We start from the raw sequence: 23810 nt of genomic DNA, 5'->3' as shown, positions 1-23810 counted from the left end.
GGGAACTATGTTATTCGTGGCCACAATACATACACTTATGAAAACCGTCTTGGGAATACAACACAGAGTATCTATTAGTTTATGAGTCATCCCCAGGCACTACCACATGTCAAAACTTGCCTTGTTTCCAGTGTGAGGAGACAATAGCGGTTGTTCTTGTAATTCTGACCCCGTTGCGGGTTTAGCTGTTTCGAACGCAGAGCAAACTCCGGCTTTGTCGAAGAGGTGGTGGAAACCTTCTTGATATCAGTGTTGAGTCTGTTTATACCGCAGCAGTTTGACACCTGCAATGACACTTAACTACATCTTTGTTTTTTGTTTTTAAACACAAAATTATCACTTAGAAGTTTTTAATCTGAGAAATAAGTCTGCTCTGTAGACCTCTTTTAGTGCTTATGTGCGCTCACTTGACTGTACAAACACATCTTACAGACTTCCAGGACATTGTTTTCCATCCTTAGGTGGTTTCCCTTTGGTCACGGTGTGCTAGTGAAGATAAAGACGTCGAGCCCTTCTGTTTCTGGGAAGGATAATGGTGTCTTTGAGGTTCAGTGACCCAGTCCATGTGTTTCTGATTTCCCCCGGTTACCCCTCAAGCAGAGTCAATAAACAGGAGTTATTGTGTTTAGGACAACAGTGGGAGACCAAACGCGTAGGCTGCTTAGTTATTAGAAGAATACTTTGTACCAATTGTTTCTACCAACATGTCTTTCTCTTCATATAACAAAAATACATTTTTAAAAATTGAAAAAAAAAATAGGGAGCAAATTACACTGTAGGCCAATATTTTGCCACCGTCCTCCAATAGCACTGGAACTTAAATTCTGCTTTTTCTGTAGGTGAACAACGTGGACTTTGCCAACATCATCCGGGAAGAGGCTGTGCTGTTTCTGCTGGATCTCCCAAGAGGAGAAGAAGTTACTATTCTGGCCCAGAAGAAAAAGGATGGTAAAGTGACACAAGTGTTAATTATGAGGGCTGTAGTAGTGTGTTAGTATAAGGACCACAAATCAAATCATTCAGAACTCCACACGGTAATCTGTTTTCTTTTTTGTTTCAGTGTATCGGAGGATAGTGGAATCAGACGTGGGTGATTCGTTCTATATTCGAACACACTTTGAATATGAAAAAGAATCCCCATATGGGCTGAGCTTTAACAAGGGAGAAGTTTTCCGCGTTGTAGATACTCTCTACAATGGGAAATTAGGTTCTTGGCTCGCTATCCGGATTGGCAAGAGCCATCAGGAAGTGGAAAGAGGCATCATCCCCAACAAGAACAGGTAAAAGAGGTGTTGGGTCACACCTAACACCTAGGTCACACCTTTTAATACCTGTATGGCCAGTTGAAGCACATTTTGTAACCGGCATGATTCTGGGAAAATGCATATAAGCATCGCTGCTGACCTGCAGTTATCTTTCTGGGAAGTGCCATTTATTAGTGTTTTTTTAAAAAAGGAAAAAGAAAACAGTCTTTTTAAAATTTTGATATTATGCGAAATGTTTTGTGTTGGATAGAACTACTGTTTGAAGTTTTTGAGGACTTGTTAGGTCTACATAAATATGATCTTGTCAGCTGCAGCTAGGTCTGTCTCAGTGCCCTCTGGCACTGTTTACACGAAGAATCCTAACTATAGCTGACAGAGAAGAATAGTTTTCTTCATGTTCAGTCTATTTTTATCACATAAATACAGCTTTAGGAAATGTATCCCAGCCTCTCTGCCTTCTAAATCCTGTCAAAATATGAAATCTTTAATGAAGTCGGAGACTTGAATAATATTTATAAAACATACATGAAAGGAAGACCTGAATTATGCTAAATCACTTAGCCCTACTCACCTAACCTCTTGTCCCTGCTGGTTTTCAGTCATTTTCGTTGAAAACTTTACTAATCTATGTGCAAAGATCTAATCACATAAATGATTGAAAAATTATTCTGCAGAAATGTTTTTCTTCTTTCTAAATTTCATGGTATGCTAATCTTCAATGATGGATAGTATTTTACAACGGGGGGTTTTTGTTTAATGAGAAAGTTTAGCCTATATAGATTATATAATCTGTACAAGAACCTCATTAAAATGTGTTAGCCACAATAACTTTTATTACTCTTTCATTAAAAAAAAAAAAGAGTAAAACAACAAATTTTGTAAAATTGACTTGGGAAAAAAAATCCTAATTCTGACGGTTGCAGATAAGAATAATATTGGGATTCAAAATATTTCAATCAAACATCGATTGTGTGTCTTTCTTTCATGTAGAATTCCTGAATGTATTCCTTAAAAACATGTTTTCAGTCTCTAAAAGCATCCCAGATTTTTAGTAACAGTGTAACATATAAATGGTCTTTCAGTAAAAGTGTCATGCCATGACCTTTCAGGTCTGTAGGAAACCAAATGGTTAATTTATCATCAGAAAGGTTTGACGGAAATCCCATCAGCTGAACTTTCAATCTACCCTTCACTGTCCAGAGCGGAGCAGCTGTCCAGTGTGCAGTACACGCTCCCTAAAACACCGGGAGGTGACAGAGCAGACTTCTGGAGATTCAGAGGGTTACGAAGTTCCAAGAGGAATTTGCGGAAAAGCAGGGAGGACCTGTCTGCCCAGCCAGTTCAGACCAAGTTCCCTGCTTATGAAAGGGTTGTGCTGCGAGAGGGTAAGACTACACAACACAGGCAGTTATAGTAATAAAGTTGGCTCCTCTGGATGGACTTTATTTTAGCACAAACCTGCTGCAGGTATCATACTGCAGAAGGATCCTCTTAAGTAAAGTTAACATTTCATACATGCATACATTTTATGAGCCTGTGTTTATGCATTGAATGTGTAAGTAATTACTAATTATATGTATTGCGCTGCCCTTTGTGGGGTGCTATTCGACTGCAGCTGGGTTCCTGAGGCCTGTGGTCATTTTTGGGCCAATAGCAGATGTGGCGAGAGAGAAGTTGGCCAGAGAAGAGCCGGATATTTTTGAACTAGCAAGTAAGTCGTCAAACATCTGTCTCTGTTCAGTGTTCACGTTGTCTGTTGTGTCCTACTCTGTGTCTTTGGTTGAACCCAGGCTCTCGATTTACCCCATAAACATGACCAAAACTGCATGTTTATTATTGGTATCTAGTACTTACAGATGTGGATCAGAACTTAGTATTGGGTCTGTCCCTGTAGCACTTTCCTCACGTTTGAAACAGAAATCCCGATATTGTTTGACCCTCTCTCTAGAAATGAACATGCTCGTTGAAACTACAGTAATGTAAAAGGCATTTCAAAGTCTTTTTTGTTTGTTTGTTTTAGTTTGAGATTTTCATCTAAAGGCAAATCTGATGAGCCACATTTTTGGTTATTTTTCCAACCAAACAGGGCAACACTGGACACACATTCAGCACACAAATGAAGTGTTTCCATTCCTTAATGTTTATTTTCACAATTCCAGTCATGTTGATGCAACTGTATTTTCTTTTCAGAAACACAGCAGCAACAAGGAGGGGAAAGTATGTCACTTAGTGCATCAAATTGTTTTTTTGTTTTTTTTTTTATTCAGTGAATGGCAAATACTCTATATAAAAGTGTTTGGTGTTTGGTTTCTTATTCCTTTACTGTTTGAGCAAAAGAGAAAAAAAAAATGCTTGGTTAATGCCTTTAGGGGAATACCACTTCATTTAATTTTCTTTCATCGTCACATTTTGCAGTAAGAATTTTATCATGATTTTTCCTGAAATTTGTGCAAAATTGAATGGATCCGTGATGGATATGATACTGACACACAGCTAGTGTTCCACAGACACTGAGATGAGTTTGACACTTCTGTGGGAAGTTTGGTCACAAAATTAGATTTTCCTCTAACCTACAAGATCACGGATAAAAAAAATTAATTCATGTTTGAAAGAAACATACTTAACGTTCACCTTTGAAGACATTTGTCTTTGTCTGAACTTTGTCTGTGGGATTATGCATGTTGTGGAATCTATGAAAATGTGACTGATATGAGGTATGAACTTTTGTCTGTTTGCACTTGTCCACTCTACATACTTATAGTCCTCTACTATGTTGTGTGTCAGTGTGATATGTTGTTTTCAGTGGAAATTAGAAACATGATAAGGACATTTTGAAAAAATCTAGGGGTTTTTTGTTGTTTTTTTTGCACAGAAATATTAAATTCAGTGGTATTCCCCAGCTTAATGCAAATTCATCATGTAGCAAGACATCAACAAGGCTGCATGTGGAGCTGAGGCAGACATGAGGACAGTGGCGTTTTCAAGTTCAACTAACCTCCATGTAAAATGAGATGAAACAAGTCGCAAGGAAGACTAGGGGTGTTGATATCTATACTTGCTTTCTTTTGGACATTTCCACCTACATTATTTTTGTTTGAACATAAATTACTTCATACTTAAGTAAGGCATGGAAGTCCATAAATTAAGAATGAACTGGAAGCATCTATTTTGGGGAAAGTTTCTCATATTTAATATTTTTATATCAGATTGTTTCCTGTTTTATTTCAGTGTTTTCTGACACATATGACTTTATCTACTGAGAAATTGACTTAAAAGATGATTCTTAATTTTGCCACAAGTTTAGATTTGGATCAGTATAGCATTAATGAAGAATACACTCCTGATCAAAATCTTAAAACCAGTTAAGATAAGAAATTGCAAGAATTTGTATTTTGCACTGCTGGATCTTAAGAAGGTTCTAAGTAGAGCTTCAAAATGCAAGAGACTCTTGAGCTCTTTGAGCAGACAATTCATTAAAAACCACAATTTAACTGAAATGGGTTGTTCATCAGCTGATAAAAAGTTTAACACCATAGCACAAAAAAACCTAAAACACCCTCAAAACAGAAATTAAAGGTAAAAAAAAAACCATTCTGTAATTCTTGATGATCGGTTCAAAAATGTGTTTCGGCATGCTTAATACGGGTGTGTCTAGAAGGCGAGTGGGAAGGTTGTCCCAAGCGGTGAAGATGACTTCACAAAGGGCATCCACTGTCTGGAACTGATGTCCATTTTTGTAACCTTCCCTTGAATCCATCCCAGAATCCAGAAAATCACATTGAAATGATTTTTAAATAATGAATTTGCATTTTATTGCATGGCACAAGTATTTGATACATCAGATGCTTTGCATGTGAGAAAACCTGCAAAGTGTATCAAATGCAGCTGCTGTTTGACGCGGCTGCACAACCTGAAATCCAAGTTTTTGCGCATATTTTGGCTTTTAAAGGCTGTGGTGTTAAACCCTCAATCAGCTGATGAAATTAAATTGTTGAATTGCTGTCAACATATTTGTTTTCAACAAATTGCATGCTCAGTTTTTTTTCCTCTTGCTTCCATTTCTTCTTTTTGCATTTCAAGCCTCTACTTGGAACCTTCTTAAGATCCATTAGTGCAAAATACACATTTTTGCAATTTCTTTAATGGTCTTAAGATTTTGATCAAGAGTCTATGCTACACGTTTGTGGTGTCCACACGGTAAAAACGCTGTATGTTGAATAAAATCGGTTCCAGTAAAAGCAGGACCAATAATGAATAAAACTGCAAAAATTGTTGTCTGGTAAAGTTTAAACTACATTGTAAACTGGCTTTGCATTACATCTGTGTCGTGGTATTTCAAATTTTAATGGAAAATACTAAAGTATCAAGTGTGTGCGTTTGTGCTCATCACAGTTTACAAGTTGCAGAAATTCAGGGACAATAGTCAATCCCAACATGCACAGTTAAATATTGCTGAATATGATTGAACCTCTATGTGCGTGGCCATATTCATTTGCTCTTGATTAAACTTATACATTTGAGCAATATTCATGAACAGTGTTCATATATCTTAGATCCTGTTAGAAATAAAGCCTGTGTTTGAGTCTTTTTGACACTGAACATTGTGATTGGATGTCTTCCCTCTGTTGAACCTTGTGTTTCTAGGCAGGAAACCATTGCTTATCTTTGTTTGAATTATAAACCCCATCTTCACATCCTTTCTTAAATCCCAGAAGCTTTACAATGACACTGTAGTCTCATTAATCCCAAGTAACCCTTCTGCTCTTGTCTGCATATTTAATGTGAATTTTCCTCACTAAACACATCTCCTGCGCTGTAAATTATTATTTTTTAATTTTTACTACATGCACTTGCACACACATTCATTAAACACTGAATTCCATTCCCTAAAACCACCAGAAATACCCAATGACTGTTGCATGAATTGGCTGCTGTCCTCATTTTGTGTGTACAGTTTTCTTACACGTACACTTGTCCTCTCCTATACAGAGATTATTGTTCCGTATTTAAACGGCTCTATTTATGGGAGTCGACAACTGCACGATACAACCATGTCTAATTGGGACACAGCCTGTGTTAATTGTTGTTGGTCTCCTGTGTTATGATGCACTAGCGGTCTTGTTTTTCGTTCACAGAGAGCGAACCGAGAGATGCAGGAACCGACCAGAAAAGCTCTGGCATCATTCGTCTGCACACCATCAAGCAGATTATTGACCGAGTGAGTATTACTAGATGCGCTCGCATAAGATAGACAACATAACCATCTTTATGGCAGATTTCTTTTGACGATAACGGCATGATGATACTACGCCCTAATGTTCCCAGCTCACTGCTGCCCTCTGGTGTGCTGCTCTCCTAAAACCTCTTGACTGCTTCAACATGAATAAAGCCAATAATTTCAGGACCTTTTTAGAAAATAATTAAGTTGAGTTTAGTTTTTTGCTGCACAACGTCCACAGGAAGGGCGTTGTTGACTAGACTGTATTTTAAATATGTTGTCTTAAAACTCAACAGTGACTGCAAGCACAGAGTATGAAAAATGAACACTGTGTTTGTTTTCTGCAAATGAAGGACAAGCATGCTGTGCTGGACATCACCCCTAATGCAGTGGACCGTCTGAACTACGCACAGTGGTATCCGATCGTTGTGTTTCTCAACCCAGACACCAAGCAGGGCGTTAAGACCATGAGGACCCGGCTCTGCCCCGAGTCCCGGAAGAGCGCGAGGAAGCTTTATGAGCGAGCCCTCAAACTGAGGAAGAACAATCAACACCTCTTCACCAGTAAGTCCACATGAGTTATGGATTGGAGAAATAACTTAAGTAGGAAGAACACGCTACGATTGTCCAGAAAGTCTTCTAGGCTAGGGCTTGGCAACATGCACTTTAATTAATGCACTTTTCTGCATGCTGCTGGAAGTAGACTTATGTTAGATTTTCACAGCATTCACTTCTCATGTGTGAAGGGGGCGCTATATCGTTTAGAAATTTGATTTTAACAGTTAATAGTGCTGCTGTCCCAGGAAGTACCCACATAGAAAAAGAAGAAAATAAAGATACTTTCTTCAGGGTTTAAGCCACAATAATATCTCATGAAATGTGGTATTTGGAACACGCTGATGTGGGACAGCGGTGGGAAGGTGGTCAGCGTGTTGGCTTTAAACTATTCAATCAGGTACTTTAACTTTGACAGTTCAACAAATGGAATCCACTTTTTACTGTTCACTGTTATGTTTAAAGTCATACTTCCAAATGACATTCTAGATAAATGTAAACATAAAAAACTTGGCTCTTCGTAATATGATACCAAACATGTAAAAATGCCAGATAATTAATGTGTCTTAAATGAGCTTTTAATTTTGGCAATATTGTTGTATGCATTTCCTTTGACTGGAGAGATTATTTTTCTAACTCTCTCCATTCAGCAACTATTAACTTGAACAACATGAATGACGGTTGGTTCGGAGCGTTGAAAGAAACAATCCAGCAGCAGCAGAATCAGCTGGTTTGGGTTTCAGAAGGAAAGGTAAGACAAACTCACACAAAGAAGTAGGGCTGGGCAATATGGACCAAAAGTCATATCTCGATATTTTCTAGCTGAATGGCGATACTCGATATATATCTCGATATTTTTTCTGTGCCATAATTGGGGTTTCCCCCAAAGCATTATAGCATAGCATCTCTGTTAGCTTCATTTTTTTCTAAGGCAAACCCTTAAAAAAAACAGTCAGTTTTAATTCAAAGCCTCGTGCCAAATGTCACACAGGTTCCTTTATTAACAGAGGTCTGCACAATATCAAAATGTATAAAACAAATGAAATAAAAATAAACTTCCTGCATATATAGAATAAAAATGCTTCTTGAATAAAATAAAACAAATATCCCTTTCCTGCATAACAATTAAATTAAAATACACTGTGTAATTAATACAATGTAGACAGTAACAGGCAGACTTTTCCACTGAGGTTGACAGTTGTGCAAATAACAAAACATTTGTGCAAATCTCAAATAAAACATTCAAGTCCATTTGTCACAAAATAAGCTATATCAAAATCAAAAAAAAAAAAAAAAAAATTTAAATCGATATAAACGATATAGTCTCGTACCATATCGCGTTTGAAAATATATCGATATAAATTAAAATCTCGATATATCGCCCAGCCCTACAAAGAAGCTTCTTATACTGGTGTTCACTGTGCGTTTACCCCAATTTCATTATATTTGTTCTAAGGCTGACGGGGCAGCTGAAGATGACCTGGATATCCATGATGACCGCCTCTCCTACCTATCCGCGCCGGGTAGTGAGTATTCCATGTACAGCACCGACAGCCGCCACACCTCCGACTACGAGGACACGGACACGGAGGGCGGCGCCTACACCGACCAGGAGCTGGATGAAACGCTCAACGATGACGTGGGTCCACCTGCGGAGCCCGCCATCACCCGCTCCTCTGAGCCTGTCCGCGAGGATCCGCCCGTCATCCAGGAGCCTCCCGGCTACGCTCCCTACCAACACACGATGCAACCGGACCCTCTGAACCGCATCGACCCAGCTGGGTTCAAGGCACCAGCGCAACAGCAGGTAGCGTTTCTGAGAGCCGTACGTCTCCCCTGTTGTCTGGAGGACGTGGTGTGCGTTAGAAGGGTTTTCTGGAGGCGCTATTGAAGCCACTCTTTTCTCCTTACAGTTATTCTATCTATCTACTGTTTCAAAATAATCAGTGCGAAAGTGCAAACTCTGTGGTCAGGTATTTATCTTAATATATAAATATTATATATAATAAATATATAGATTTATTACACTATTTATTTTATCTATTCGTACATGTTCGCTGGTCGATGTTTGTTAGCATGTTTTTTTTTATAAAGATAAAAGAAGATAACCTCACAAGTTTAACTGTTGCTGTTGTACCCTGTATTGCCACGAGCTGTCGTTACAGTCTGATTTTTGCTGTCACTTGGAGAGAAAAAAAGAAAAAAAAGGGCGTTTGTTTGTTCATAAGTGTCTGTACCAGTACTCACCTATGTGCACTTTGTTCTACCTATAATGGGGACTGTTCAATAGGACACCAGAAAGTATTATATGCATGTTGGAAATGCCAGTGTTAATCCAGTGTACTGTGTATCCAATGTATCAATTCTCGATTTGGCAGTTGTGATAACCAAAACGAAAATTTGTTGCCTATTGATGTGTTCACGAACATTAAAAGGGAAAGAAGCAACTTATTGTATTGTAACCGTAGAATTAAAATCTAATTAGTATTCCTTAACAATGAAAACTTGTCCTGCTGCTAATTCATAAGGTTCACATGCCATTGGTTGGTTTTACAGCTGCTGCTAAATTTGGAGGTGAGTCGTTTGTACAGTACAGGCTGCAGATTCAAGTGAGGAACAGACCATTGTAGTGGCGGAGGGGAAAGTTGCAACTTTGTACACCTGCACCGTGGTATGTCAGCGCGTTATTAAACATTTCTGAACCACTTCACAGAAAGCAGAGGCTGCTGCCACCCCTAGCATCTCCCATCAACCCGAGCCCCTGTCTGAGGCAGCGCCCCCTGCTGTCGACGTTACTGTAAAAACTGTAGGGGCTCTGAGCCCTGATGAAGTTCCTGCAGCTCCTTACAGCAAGCCAAGCCCCAGCCCTGACACTAGCTCACTTAAGAGGCCCACTCCTGAGCTAACCCCTCAAAGTGTGACGCCAGAAAGTCTACAGTCTGGACCGGGCGATTCAGAAATAAAGGTATCCGTTTGATCGTCTCTGGACGCTTCGCGACCCGGCTCGGCTCGGCTCAGCTCGGTCTGACGCGGCTGACGTCCTGTGCTGCTGCTGCCTGTCTACCTACTTCCTGCTGCCACGCTTCTTTCTCTCTGTCATTCTGCTCTGCATGCCTGCCGCCCAGAAGAGAGAGACGTGTTGGTGTGGGAGAGTGTGTCTGCCTGTTTGCGAGCAAATGCCGGTAAACAACAGTGGGCTTTGGAGATGGTGGCTGTGCTGATGTGCCTACGTGTTGAAGGACGATGGAAACCCTGCAGCTCTCACTGTTGCTTATCTTCTGTGCATGGTTGTAACATGTTTGCCTCTTTCTCTGTTGACTCCTACGGTTGGATGCGTTTATGTTCTTATTTACCAGTGCAGGCTGAATTGATCATATCCTTGTAAAAGTAGCCATTTACTTTCCAGCCACTTCATCTATATTCTGCCACGCTCGTAGCTACTGGCACAGAAACATCTGGCCTCGTAAGATTTGGATGGCTAGTTTATGGTTACTTACTCTTTTCATTCTTTTTTTGTTGTCGTCGCTGGATGATTTTGTACAAATGACCGCTTGTACTGTTTAATATTATTGCAGATATGATTTTTTTGCACCAAGACAGTGGGTTACATTTTTATTTTATGTTTACTGCACTTGCAGATTTGCTTGTGCCACATGTGGCAGGAAAAAATATATTTGTCCAAAAAAAAAAAAAGGATTAACAGCGTACTCCTTACATGCTGCATTTGCTAGATTTTGTTGTTAAACACAGAGAAAGAAAATGGATCCCATTGTTTTGTTTTAACTTTTAATAACTATTCTATCCTTCATTTAATTTCAGTTTTTAATTTGTAGTTGCGTTGTTACTGTGTGATGTTTTTAAGCTGCAACATTTGACTGTGCTGTGATTTCCGTTTGGTCTAAAATATATTCTGACTTGTAACTCCTCCCTCTCAGTTTCTCTATTTCAGGTCTTTTCCTACCTGTTTCCTCTTCTTCAATATATTTCATGGACTTGTTTTTATATTTCCTCTTCTTCTTTTCTTCTTGATTTTCACATCTCATATTTTACATTAATGAAAAATGTTGATGAGGTCTGTACGGTTATTCATTTCTTCTTCCCCTGTTGTGTATTTGTTTGGCAGATGTTTCAGAAGGATCCCTACAGCGCCGAGAACACGGGGAGAATAGGTAACAGCATGAAGCCTGCCACCTACAGCCCTCAGCAGGCACACCACCCTAACCAGCAGCCGTACAGAGATTACGACCACCCGCCCAGTCGATATGACGTCAGCAGTGGAGGGAGTTACCCAGAACCAAAGTACCGGAACTATGACCACAACCCCCCCTTCGAGAACAGCGTGCCTCACTACGACCAGCAGCAGTGGAACCCCTACGGCCAGCCACACTCTACTGCCAATTCCCAGGCCTACGATCTCCGTTTGCCTTACGGCGAAGGCCCTGACCCCCATTACAACCCTCCTTTACACTTTGACGAGCCCCCACCTCAGCAGGGATTCGATGGTCGACCTCGCTATGGGAAACCAACAGGTCAAGCACCTATTCGTTTTGATGACCCTCCACCCCCTTTCCCAGGCTCTGATCCGCACTACAACCAGGATTCCCACCTGAGCACATTCCCCTCAGCCTCCCGTTCCCCAGAACCCGCTGCCCAGCGTCCCGCCTACAACCAAGGACCAGCAACGCAACAGAAAGGCTACAAACCTCAACAGTATGACCCTGCTCCTGTGAACTCTGAGACTACCCCCACTCCTCCTCCTAAAGCAGAAACGCCCTCACCTTCCCCTGGGGACGCTCCAAAACCAGCACCCGGCAGAGAGGAGCAGCCAGATGACCCCGCCATGCGGCCCCAGTCAGTCCTGACGAGGGTCAAGATGTTTGAGAACAAGCGCTCTGTGTCCATGGACCGAGCCAGAGATGCAGGGGATTCATCCGGGAACAAGGTAAACTATTGGGATTAGGGCTGGGGATCGATTCAAATATCAAGAATCGATTAGATTCCGATTCTTAAGATTCAGAATCGATTATCACGATCCGATTCGATCCGATATTGATTTGGGTTACTGTTAATAAAACTGTTTTTTCAGCTGTTGCATGAATTATATGACTGTAGTTATGCAACATATTAATACTAGTATTATATTGAGATTCAACAGCAAGTATTGGCAGCTAGTGATGCTGTAAGGAACAATCACCTCCCAGAATGCTGATAGAACTGCTTTCAGAAACATCGTGTAGAATTATCAAACAGATCCAGGGAGGAAACAAATCGCTTTTATTTTTTCCCCATTTATGAGAATTTGGTTTTTAACATTTATGCATGTAACCCCAAGACAGTATATAAAGCAAAGAAATATAGACAATGTATGCAATTATAACTGAAAACTTTAATGTTTTCATACCTTTAAACATATTTAAAGGCAAAAACACGGCACCAGTTATTCTCCTGTCCAACAAAATATTCCTTTTTTGGGCATAAACAAAAAAGTACCAAAAGTTCTAATGTAATGATGAAAAAAAATTAAATCGATCTTTAGACATATGAATCGATTTTTAGGAATTAATATGAAAATCGATTTAAAATCGGAGAATCTATATTTTCAACACAGGCCTAATTGGGATATATATGATTAACATTTATGCTTATTATACAGTTATAGAGCTGACTCATTTTTTTATGTTTTTGTAACATCATTGTGTGGAGATAACACAATAAATATACATTTCTGTCTGACTGATATGATCCTCTGCTTATGTTCTTTTAGGCAGCTGAATTACCTCTGAAAGCAGGTGGGGTAATCCCTAAAGCAAACTCTCTGAGCAACCTGGATCAAGAGAAGACTTTTAGGTAAGCCTTTAGTTCAAAAGCTGTTAGTGTTTTCACTAAAAAAAAGGATCATTGACTAATGTTTAGTTTCAGTCACTCCATTTCTGGATATTCGTCATGATAAACTCTTCTTCTGCTCTTTCAACTCTCTCTCACTGTTCCACCGTTCCAGAGCCCCAGAGCCTCAGAGGCCGGAGTCCCAGGTAGCTGACGACATTGTGCGTTCCAACCATTATGATCCTGACGAGGATGAAGACTACTACAGAAAACAGCTGTCTTACTTTGACAGACTTCAAACTGGCCCCAGCAAACCACAGCCACAAGCACAAACAACCCATAGCTTTCCCAGGTGACGCCCACCTTTGACATGCTTGATTTCTTAGCTGTTTATTTCTGTTGTACAGGTTATATACTTATCAATGCACGTTCTTCCTGCCCTTTGTTTATAATTATTATTTTTTCGTCTTATCAAATAGGGCTGAGTCAGTCGAGAAACCAAGTCCAGTTGAGAAGAAATATGAACCGATTCCCCAGGTGACACCAACTCTGCCCCCAGCCACACTGCCTAAACCCTCAGCTGAAGGTAAGATCTACCGCCTTCGTGAGGAAAGAGAAATCTTTTACTGTTTCAGTTTGCCAAGTATACTTAATGTCTTACAAAATATAACTCAAACTCAGAATGTTGGGACGGTTTGATACATGCAAAAAAAAAAGAATATGAACACAGTCAGTCAATTTACTTTGACTTTAATCGTTTCAGTCGTGATGAATCCAAGATATTTTCAAATCTTGTCTCAAAATCAGAATTTGATTTGTCGGTAAAAACATTGTTTTTGAAGTAAAAGAGTTTAAAAGCAGAATAAAATACAGACTTAAATTAAGAATAAAACAAATGAGATGCAAGACATAAAGGTTCTAGTGCATTGGGATGGATTGCTGAAATGCAGCAGTAAGTAAAACATTTTTCAACCTTGACTGAAAGCGATTGAGAGTTTCAGCAAGCAACGACATGCTTTAGGAGGCGGTTTGTGTCACTGCTCAGCAAACATGTCCTCAAGTGTGCCAAAGCAAGCAGTTCTTGTTATATTTTTGTGCTGACGGGCCAGTCCAGTACCGTTTACCCTTTTCTCCTCAGTCGCGCCCTTGTGATGTATGAAGAATGTGGTTTTTCCATTGTCATGTTAAAAAATTAAATAAATGCATTTAACGTACATACTTGGTATTGTCCTTGGACAGTACAGTTTGAAATGGCATTTGTAAATGTAAACCCGTATTGTAGTCCCGTGCTCAGGTGGTTAAATGGCTTTCGATGAAAAACAGTAGTTAATATATGAAATCCCCCCCAGATTGCTTGAACTGTTTTTGTTCCTCAAAGACTTCAACTTTCACAGACACTCACTGCATACCATGTTATGATCATAGCCACCTATTTGTGTCACCTGAGTGGGAGAAAACAAACATCAGTAACACCCCTACATTTTTGGTGTAATACGTCCAGACTTGTAATAGACGAATGGATGAGTATTAACACATTAAATACTAAAAATCTAATATAAAAATCTTTATATTGCCTAAAATTAAACAATCAGTGTCCTTTTTCAATTGTTATTTCCTATATTGGCCCAATTTCTTCTACTTTAGTGCCTGCGAGCCTGGAGAGTGTTTTAGATCTTCAGGGGCTGGTCAGTTGGAGGCAGCTTCAGCTCAAACCAAAGGCTTTCTGTCAATATGCTAAAACTGTTGTAGTAAACACACCTTTTCTCTTTTCTTGTGTGTGTCTTCTCTGATATTGTATTTTGTATTCTTATGCTGCTTTTACCAGTTTTTTTTTTTCTTTTCAGCTTCATGCCTTTGTAAAGCATTTTTGATGATTTACCTTTTTGTATGAAATTGGCTTTAGAAATAATCGTGGCTTTCCTAATTTGGTGTTGTAATAAATATAAACGACTCAGTTCAGTGATCAACATTGATGCATTTCCACGGTTCTTCCACAGCCAAGCCTCCTGCCCGAGAAGACACTGTCCAAACCAACTTTCTGCCTCACAAGAGCTTTCCCGAGAAGTCTCCAGTCAACGGCACAAGCGAACAACCTCCAAAGACGGTCCCCACCACCGGGGCTCCATCAAGCTACAACCGCTTTGTTCCCAAGCCCTACACCACCTCTGCCAAGCCTTTTGCACGCATGTTTGACAGCCCTAAATTCAGCCACAACCTTCTGTCTAACGACAAGTCCGAAGCTCCTCCAAAGGTAAACGTGTTGCAGGTATTTCTTTGTGTCCAGTTCAGTTCTAAGAACCCTTCTTTAACTTTTTGTTTCATTATATCCCATTTTGATCAATTTAACCCACATCATGCAAACCTGTTGCTGTGGCGATGAGGTTCTGCTGCCAGACTCCCACGCTTGGCTCTATTCGTTTTCCTCTCTCTTACCAGTGACCGTACCTGTTTTTTGTGTCTTTTTATTGTCATATTTCCTCTTGATTTCTCTCTCCTGCAGCCATTGCTCAGGTTGCAACTTTCCAGCAGATAAATAACATCTTTGATCATTTTTTTTCTTTTGCCTTTTAGTTGATTTCAGGCACGGCAAAGTTAAAGTAAAAAAATAAATCTACAAAACATAATTTTAAATGTAACCCTCCTGTGTTTGGAACAGGGCCGGAGCTCTAGTCCAGTGAAGCCTCAGATACCACCACAGCCCCAGAACACAGACCATGACAGCGGCCTGGACACTTTCACACGTACCATGGACCATCGCTCCAAATACCAGCAGAATAATATTAACGCTGTGCCCAAAGCCATCCCTGTGAGGTAAGAAACTCAGTCCAAGCTTTAGAGATTTAGTCAAAGCTTTTGTGTTGAACGTCATAATGAATGTCTGTCTCTTAGCCCCAGTGCCCTGGATGATGATGAGGAAGATGAAGGTCACACGGTGGTTGCAACAGCTCGTGGCATCTTCAACTCTAACGGTGGTGTCCTGAGCTCCATCGAGACAGGTGTCAGCATAATCATCCCACAGGGAGCCATCCCTGACGGTGTGGAGCAGGAGATCTACTTCAAGGTCTGTCGAGACAACAGCATCCTGCCACCACTTGATAAAGAGAAAGGTAAGTTATCGAAGATGGATGAGTTGCCCTTATTTACATCGAACCTTACATATTTAAAGATTGCTGAAATGATGCACCTAGAGCAGCTATCACTCAGGTTGCCAAGTATACTTAATGTCTTACAAAATATAACTCAAACTCAGAATGTTGGGACGGTTTGATACATGCAAAGAAAAAAGAATATGAACACAGTCAGTCAATTTACTTTGACTTTAATCGTTTCAGTCGTGATGAATCCAAGATATTTTCAAATCTTGTCTCAAAATCAGAATTTGATTTGTCAGTAAAAACATTTTTTTTTTAAGTAAAAGAGTTTAAAAGCAGAATAAAATACAGACTTAAATTAGGAATAAAACAAATGAGATGCAAGACATAAAGGTTCTAGTGCATTGGGATGGATTGCTGAAATGCAGCAGTAAGTAAAACATTTTTCAACCTTGACTGAAAGCGATTGAGAGTTTCAGCAAGCAACGACATGCTTTAGGAGGCGGTTTGTGTCACTGCTCAGCTGGATCACTCAGGTTTTCTTTCCTTTGTCCACTGTTTGATTTCTGATTTGTCTGTTAAAACTGCATCTGCTTTTTGTCCATAACTAAGGAGACAGCTTTCTATCAAAGCACCCGATAAAAACCAAACCCAAAAACCCTAACTCCTCAACATAAAATAACAGAGTCCATAATGAGGGCTGAACTCATGGACATTGAGAAGAATAGCGCAAAAACAACAAACAGTCCCGTGTTATGAAAGACAAAGACAGGACTAGTGCTACCTGATTACATTTGAACTTTTTCAGGTGTGGATGTTATATTAGTCCATAAAACAAGATGAATGAGCTAATTAATCTTAGAAGCATGTAGACTGTAGAGTCCCCCAAAAGCAATGAAGGGCAATATTATATTGCAGTAAGTTTTGCGTCACCTCACAGTAGCGTTTCCATCACCTCTAATGGAAAACAGGCCAAGCAGCATGTTGGTGCAGGCTGTGATACATTTTAAGGGCAAAATAGCAGCAGGTTGTAACTAGAATTGAGAATTAGTTTTTCATCAGCTGCACTGGGGTGGGGGGAAATGAGGAGCTGTTCTGTAACAGCTGCAGATTTGGGACGACATGGTTGTCACTATAATTCTGTTGTCACAACTGGAGCTATAAAAATGACATTCTTGTCATAACAACATGCTGCGGTTCAGTATGACCTGTAGGGATTTTAATTATAGTGATCATGAAAGACACTATAATCCTGAACTTCTGTTGTGGGTTTGTAGCTCTGCAGCCGGACACGTTTTGCGCTACAGACCGAAACGATGAAACAGTTGTCGGGACACGGAAACCTGACATATTTATTCAGATCAGCTGCAGCTGTGCTAACATCCAGCAGCTCGATGCTGATGCAAATCAGCCTTTGTGAATGAGTCATTTACACTAAAATGTATCATGTAAAGTGTCAAATCATCTCTTTTCTGTAGCCTTTGTATAATTCTTCGATCAAGGAATTATGAACTGGTGTTTAAGTAGGCTAATCTTTAAAAATCCTTTCTGTGGGACATTTTGGGACACCTTGATTATAGTTTAATTAATGGATAAAAATATTCTTGATCATTGTAAACTGAGATTTCTTTCCATTTTCTGTGTTTGTGTTCACAGGAGAGACTTTGCTCAGCCCTCTGGTGATGTGTGGACCTCATGGCCTCAAGTTTTTGAAGCCTGTGGAGCTGCGCTTACCTCACTGTGCGTCAATGACCCCTGATGGTTGGTCTTTTGCTCTAAAATCCTCCGACTCCTCGTCGGGTATGCTTGGCTATCTCTGTTCTTCCGGGTCGTTTGGGCTGGCTCTGTGACAAACGCAGGGTTTTAAATCACTATTTATTCAGCTTTTCTCCCCATGTTTGGTTCTTTTCTTCATTAAAAATCAAGTCTTTAGACTTTCCAATTATCTAATGGATTAATTTCTACCATTTCTGGAATCAATATAGGGGGAAAATCTGTCTGTTTTTTCATTATTATGACTTTTGATTTCTTCATTTTCATTTTCATAAGTTACAGCAGTTAACTCACCCACACAGCTTTTCATTCATTTGCTTTATCACTGGTTTTCTTGGTACATTTCATTTCATTACCTTACCTTGGCTACAAATGCATTACTTATCTTTTGTGTTTTTATCTGGCTCATCTCAACTAGTTCCTCTCATTTTGCTTGACATGCATGCACTGGATGCTCGGTGGCACAATCATTGGATTTCTGATATTTATAATGCATGCTTCGCTTATAAGGATTATTTTCCTCACATAGCCACCCAGATCCTCACTTAAAGAACAAAAAAACTTGAAACTGGGACACTGTCAGAACCAGCAATGCCGGTTATAATCCTATAATCAAAAGTTATACAAAGACGTGTTGTTTTCATGTCAAATGCAGTTTCTAAATTTAGCTCCTGTCTTGTAAAGTTTTATCATCTTTGACTGCAGCCTTCAAATGTGAGTAAATTAGCTATTTATGTGTGTTATTTTTCAGACTTGCCTCAGTTTCCCTTAAAAATAGTCAGGTTGTGAAACGGCATCAGGAAAATGGAGAAAAGCAGCACTTCCAAGCATTAACTGACTCCACTATCAACATGATCAATCTTAGAGGATTCGATTAAATTTATTCACCTCCTTTAGGTGCAATAGATACAAAAAGTCAGTGGTCACATCTGTTGTCTTATGTGGCATTACGGATACAGCAGAACTTATTTTCAATAGTTAAAATCCTAAAGCGTGGTTCAAGGTGATGTAAAATTGTAAAGCAAAGTTGAGTTTCAATAAAAAATCTGTATTTACAATAGTGATTTCACATTAGTGTAACTCGGAAAACACAAGAGGCTAATTAACACAAATCTACGGAGCCCCTTTGGGGACATGGGGAGACTTTTTTTCTAGCACGTTACCTCGCAATTGTTTTTCCCATTTTTCCACAATAGTTTTTGTGTTCCCTCGCAATAATGTGGGATCTCTACTTGTTAGCTCACGCGGCACCGTGGACGCACTAATGGAGCACCAACGCCCTCGGGAGATGTTTAAGAGTTTTTATTTTGAGATCAGTCTGCAATACAAAGATATTCAAACTCTGCTTGCTGAAAGGCATGGGTTTCATATCAGTTTTACACATTTGAAAAGAGTACTAAAATTAAGCGGATCATTAAATAACTAACAAGATATCTCAGGAAATCGGTAATTAAAAAATGTATAAAAAACCAAAAACACAACTATGAAATTGAACTTTAATGAACAAAAGGAAGGACATGGACAAGACTAACAAAAGTGCCCGATTCTCTCTTCTAATATTGTCCTTTTCATATCTTGCCTTCAAAAACAGTGCATAGTTTTGGCAGAGGTCAGGATTAGCTGTTAATTAGCCTCATTTTAAGGATGAGACTTTGGGGCCTGAAAGAAATGCCAGCCTACTCTGTTGTCTTGCAGAATAGTGGAAGGATTATTGGGTTACGTCGTAATCCTCTTATTGTGAAGCAAGGCCTCTGTTTTTTTTTCTTTTCTCCCTTCTCCCCACTTTGCTTCCCTGCTTCTCCTTTTACTTTCTACCCAATTCCTCTTTCTCCTCTTTATCTCAATTTTCTCTTCTTTACAGTGATCTCACTGTGGCTGCTTTAATACGTAACCAATGTGATGCCGTTAAGCCCCATTAGGAACCGAAAGAAGAAAAAAAATCACATAGTCATTTAAACATGAAATTATACAGCATTTCATAATTTTAGTCATTTTGTTCTGTGTAATTTGAAGGTGCTCTGCACAGGTATTGACATCAAGAAGTGTGTTATACCTTCCAGATGAACAAAAGCTGAATCAAGTTTTTTTTCAGTGATTCTGTGTAGAGAAAGTTAATTAGCACATTTCTTGATACAGGATGATTTCAGTCATTTTAAGATGACTGACTCTCAAATACTGTACCTTAACTAAATATGAATATATTGCTTAAAGTGAGGTTTTTAAAAATCTCAGAACTTCAGAAATGATAAGTCAGATCTCTGAAGTGATCAATCAATAATAATCTGCCCCTGTGTCCCAGTATCATCTTTCACATTGAAACCTAGTTCCATACATGCAGAAATAAAAGAATCCTTCTCTTCTAAAGACTGAAAATGGCATCAAAAAAGGAGAGACAAGCAAGAAATGTATTAATTGTGGAGTTTTTTTTTTTAATACACTGCCCTCTCAAGGATAAAACTAAATACATTGTTTTTTCACTGATGTTTTCCACGTGGCCCTTGATTCATATCTGAGCTACACTTGCTAATGGTGTTAAGGAAAATGGTTACAACCGATTGGAAATGTTTGAAGGTTAGCCGACAACAGCCGCTTCCTTGAGTCAGCAGCCGCAGCGTGATCAAGCACAGACCCAGCGAGGGTCAACACTTTTGTTGACATAGTTGTTTTTGTGCTTGGACCAAAATAGAAACAAAGTTGAAAGCCGTTAGTTGAACATGTATGGGCTCTCTGACAAGAACAGCACTGCCACCCAAGAGCTCATCAGAATAATAGACTTGGACTGTGTTTATTTGTTTTTTCTTTTGTTTTTTTGCATTTATAGTTCTAGGATCACAGAAAAACTCTGCAGAAAGCTGCGTGTATCATATCACATGTACTGTAGGTAGTCTTTCTTGCACCGGTGGACATCTGCTGAGCTGCATCTTCATCCTCTGATTGATTACTGGAACTTTCCCCTGAACACAGACCCCCTTGTTAATAACTGCACTTAACCTCACAGTGACTGAGGTTTAATTTGCAGTCAACAAGAGGATAGGGACATTCAATAAAAAATACAGAATAGCTTTTACTAGTCTCTATTTGGACTTGGACATGGGCCACAAACATGCACTGTTACATGCCCAAACCTCTGCAGCCAGTTCTGTTTTTATGTGACACCTGTAGTTCATGACCTGGTTATGTACAGTAATAGCTTTTATTTTTTTCTTGGGGAATAGTGATTTGCAAAATTTTATAGAACACAAATTTCACCTAAAAGCAGCTGTTATCACTCACCCCCACCATCTCCTCTCCCATCTGTCTGCCTGCAGGTGACCCAAAAAGCTGGCAGAACAAGTCTATCCCCGGAGACCCCAACTACTTGGTGGGAGCCAACTGTGTGTCTGTGCTCATTGACCACTTTTAAGGAGGGACGAGTGGGTGTGATGTAACTGAATGTGGAACCACGGAGGATACAAGTGAAGAAGATGGGACTCTCATAACAACACTATACTGTACATACACTATAGCTGCACTCCAAGCATACTGCACAAACGCACCCCACGAGGGAGTATGAAGGAGAGGCGTTCAGCGCTGTTTACTGCAACCACAGATGAAGGCGAGACACTAATGATGGTTACAAGCTGTTCTTTAAATTTTTCTGCTATATGAAGTTTTAACGTAAAATCAAACATTTGATGCATGCCCCATGTCACTATATATATATATATATATATATATATATATATATATATATATATATATATATATATATATAATTATATAAAGTCTTTGTCATTTTTACATGAATATATGTGGATGGATGGCTTTTGAGGCAGCATACATGTTTCAGAAAAGTATATTTATGCCATATATATATATATATATATATATATATATATATATATATATATATATATATATATATATATATATATATATATATATAATGTGGAAGAGATTTAATAAAATGTCATTAATGAATTCAATTACATTGACTGCATATGACTTACAGCCACAGTTTCCCATGTTCAGGATTTTTTACTGAAGGATTGAGAAGGGCGGTGATATTTGCAGGTATCTGTTGAAGGAGCTAGCAGAACACGAGCTGGTCATGAACCCAGGCAGCACACTTTCGAGACGTTCTTCCTTCATTCTTTACTTTTTTTTTTTCTTCTTTATCCTATAACTGGTAGCTTTTTTTTTTTTCTTACTGAACACCTCGTCTCTCTTCCAGTCTGAGATCTATGCATGATGTTTACTCAGGTCCAGTAGCTTCCTCAGTTCCCTCCTCACATCTCTTTCTTTCTGTGCACTCTTGCACTCACATACAAATAAGCAGTGATGCCTTATCTGCAGATTATTCACCTTTCAAAATAAGTTATGATAAATCATTTGTTTTGCCATTTTTGTGAACCCACTGTATAAATGAACTTGGGTTTAGCACAGTAACGGTTGATAAAAGATAACGAAGGTAAGCTCTTTTATCTGCTATGCATTACTTAAAGAAAACAGATAAGAAGTGGCTGTAAATAAAGTTAGCATATTGCCTTGTTTCTTTTGTTTGTAAATGAACTTTTTGTATGTCTCTTTTTTTGTATAAAACTTAGAGAAAACATGTTTTAAAAAAGTGGAGGGAAAAAAAGAACGTGGTTTTCTTTGAATTATGGATACATACCCTCAAGCCTTGGAACTGTAACCTAACAATAATACATCACCTTTTTCTATCACGGTATGACACTGTTGCAGTCACAAACGTACTTCAGATAAAATGCATTAAAACATGTTCTTTTAAAAAAAAGGGTGTGCTCAAACTGTCCCCTCACTGATTTGTGATACTGGATGCTATATTGTGTGCCCTTAAATGTATTTTTGTACTAATAGACAATATATTATGTATGGCACACCAGTACTGTTTTATTTTTTTAGACATAACACAGCTTTAATTGAATATTAGGTCTTCACGTGTGGCTGATTTTTTTTTTTTGTTTTTCTCTCTTTTCTCCAACACAGTATATCGCTACATTAATAAATAAAATAATTTTTAAAATAATCAGCATGTTTGTTATGGAAGGTCTTTATATACATATATGGTGGGGGGGCGGGGGTTAAAATGTACATATTTTAAATGTGCATAAAACTTAATTTTCCTGGGTTTTTTACCGATGACATGCCAGAAAAATGGGGGTAAATAGTTTTTCAGTCTGGAAAAGCCATCTGCACATTTTAAATTTCCTGCTTAAAAAAAAATGATATTCAAAAAGGGCAAGTTCTTACCTCTGATCTTCATTTCAGTTTGAACAGCGCTAAAGAATCATGGAAATGTACAGTATGCACTTTTTCTTTTTCTTTTGTATTAACACGGCTCACGGCTAGGTGGCGCATGTGAGCCGTGAATGAATCCTCGACTCAAATAATGAGATCCTGTTGTAAATTTATGGGGCTGTCTCGGATTGATACGCAAAATAATCTAAAATGTAATTTACAAGATTTGGCAGTGTTTCAGAGGTTTCGATTTTGTAATGTTTGCAACCTGCAGTTTCCTCATATATTTCCATACTGTGTAAAACTACACAGTCACTCCTTGTTTCATGAGAAACCCTGTAGTGCTGCAGTCCAAAGCTGCAGGATGAAGCTTACAGTGGTTCTGTGGGTCAGGAGGACCCAGGTTGAAACAGAATCTAACAAAATGTAAGATAATAAAATGATACCCTCCTTAATCCCATTCAGTAGTCTAGTTTTGCAGCATATTAAAACCTCTAAATGCTAATTAAGGACCCATTAAATGTGCATTAGGTCTTCTTTAAGCCGTTCAACTGCTCCCCAGGTGTGTTTTGCATTTACAAACCTGCCATGTAAACTGCACCATGCATGCACGAGGAACAATACAGGGCTGGCGGTAAATTACAATGGAGTTGAGGTGCAAGAAACTGCGGCTACCCTTCATATAATATGAAGACTGTTATCATTTCAGTTACTTTTCACAGAAAACGTGTTTGAAATAGATATGAGTCGACTGCAGCGTTTTAATCTAGGAATTCATTTCTCAACTGTTTACATTGTTATCTTCACCTTGGAATCATCTGCTGTCCACGGGTTCATCCCCCA

General features: G+C 39.0%; 1 protein-coding gene across 12 annotated transcripts in view; it reads left to right on the top strand.

The window, feature by feature from the left end:
* Positions 1-22755, top strand: part of tjp1a (tight junction protein 1a) — a 122323-nt gene extending 99568 nt beyond the window's left edge. For 3 of the 12 annotated variants that reach the window (XM_061742395.1, XM_061742437.1, XM_061742454.1), the window contains 19 exons: positions 840-948; positions 1061-1280; positions 2466-2650; positions 2881-2976; positions 3456-3482; positions 6401-6483; positions 6837-7047; positions 7689-7789; positions 8495-8845; positions 9752-10003; positions 11162-11980; positions 12803-12885; positions 13037-13213; positions 13341-13447; positions 14859-15112; positions 15518-15672; positions 15751-15968; positions 17610-17753; positions 21035-22755. In XM_061742395.1, coding sequence (XP_061598379.1) covers positions 840-948; positions 1061-1280; positions 2466-2650; positions 2881-2976; positions 3456-3482; positions 6401-6483; positions 6837-7047; positions 7689-7789; positions 8495-8845; positions 9752-10003; positions 11162-11980; positions 12803-12885; positions 13037-13213; positions 13341-13447; positions 14859-15112; positions 15518-15672; positions 15751-15968; positions 17610-17753; positions 21035-21129 — 3687 coding nt within the window. In that variant the 3' untranslated portion in view covers positions 21130-22755. The remainder of the gene's footprint in view (positions 1-839; positions 949-1060; positions 1281-2465; positions 2651-2880; positions 2977-3455; positions 3483-6400; positions 6484-6836; positions 7048-7688; positions 7790-8494; positions 8846-9751; positions 10004-11161; positions 11981-12802; positions 12886-13036; positions 13214-13340; positions 13448-14858; positions 15113-15517; positions 15673-15750; positions 15969-17609; positions 17754-21034) is intronic. The other 9 variants (XM_061742420.1, XM_061742411.1, XM_061742403.1 and 6 more) reach the window with 9 other exon arrangements.
* Positions 22756-23810: the final 1055 nt, after the last annotated feature.

The sequence above is a fragment of the Cololabis saira genome, chromosome 2, assembly GCF_033807715.1.
Source record: "Cololabis saira isolate AMF1-May2022 chromosome 2, fColSai1.1, whole genome shotgun sequence".
NCBI classification, from domain to species: domain Eukaryota; kingdom Metazoa; phylum Chordata; class Actinopteri; order Beloniformes; family Belonidae; genus Cololabis; species Cololabis saira.
This window is presented reverse-complemented; position numbering and strand designations above follow the sequence as displayed.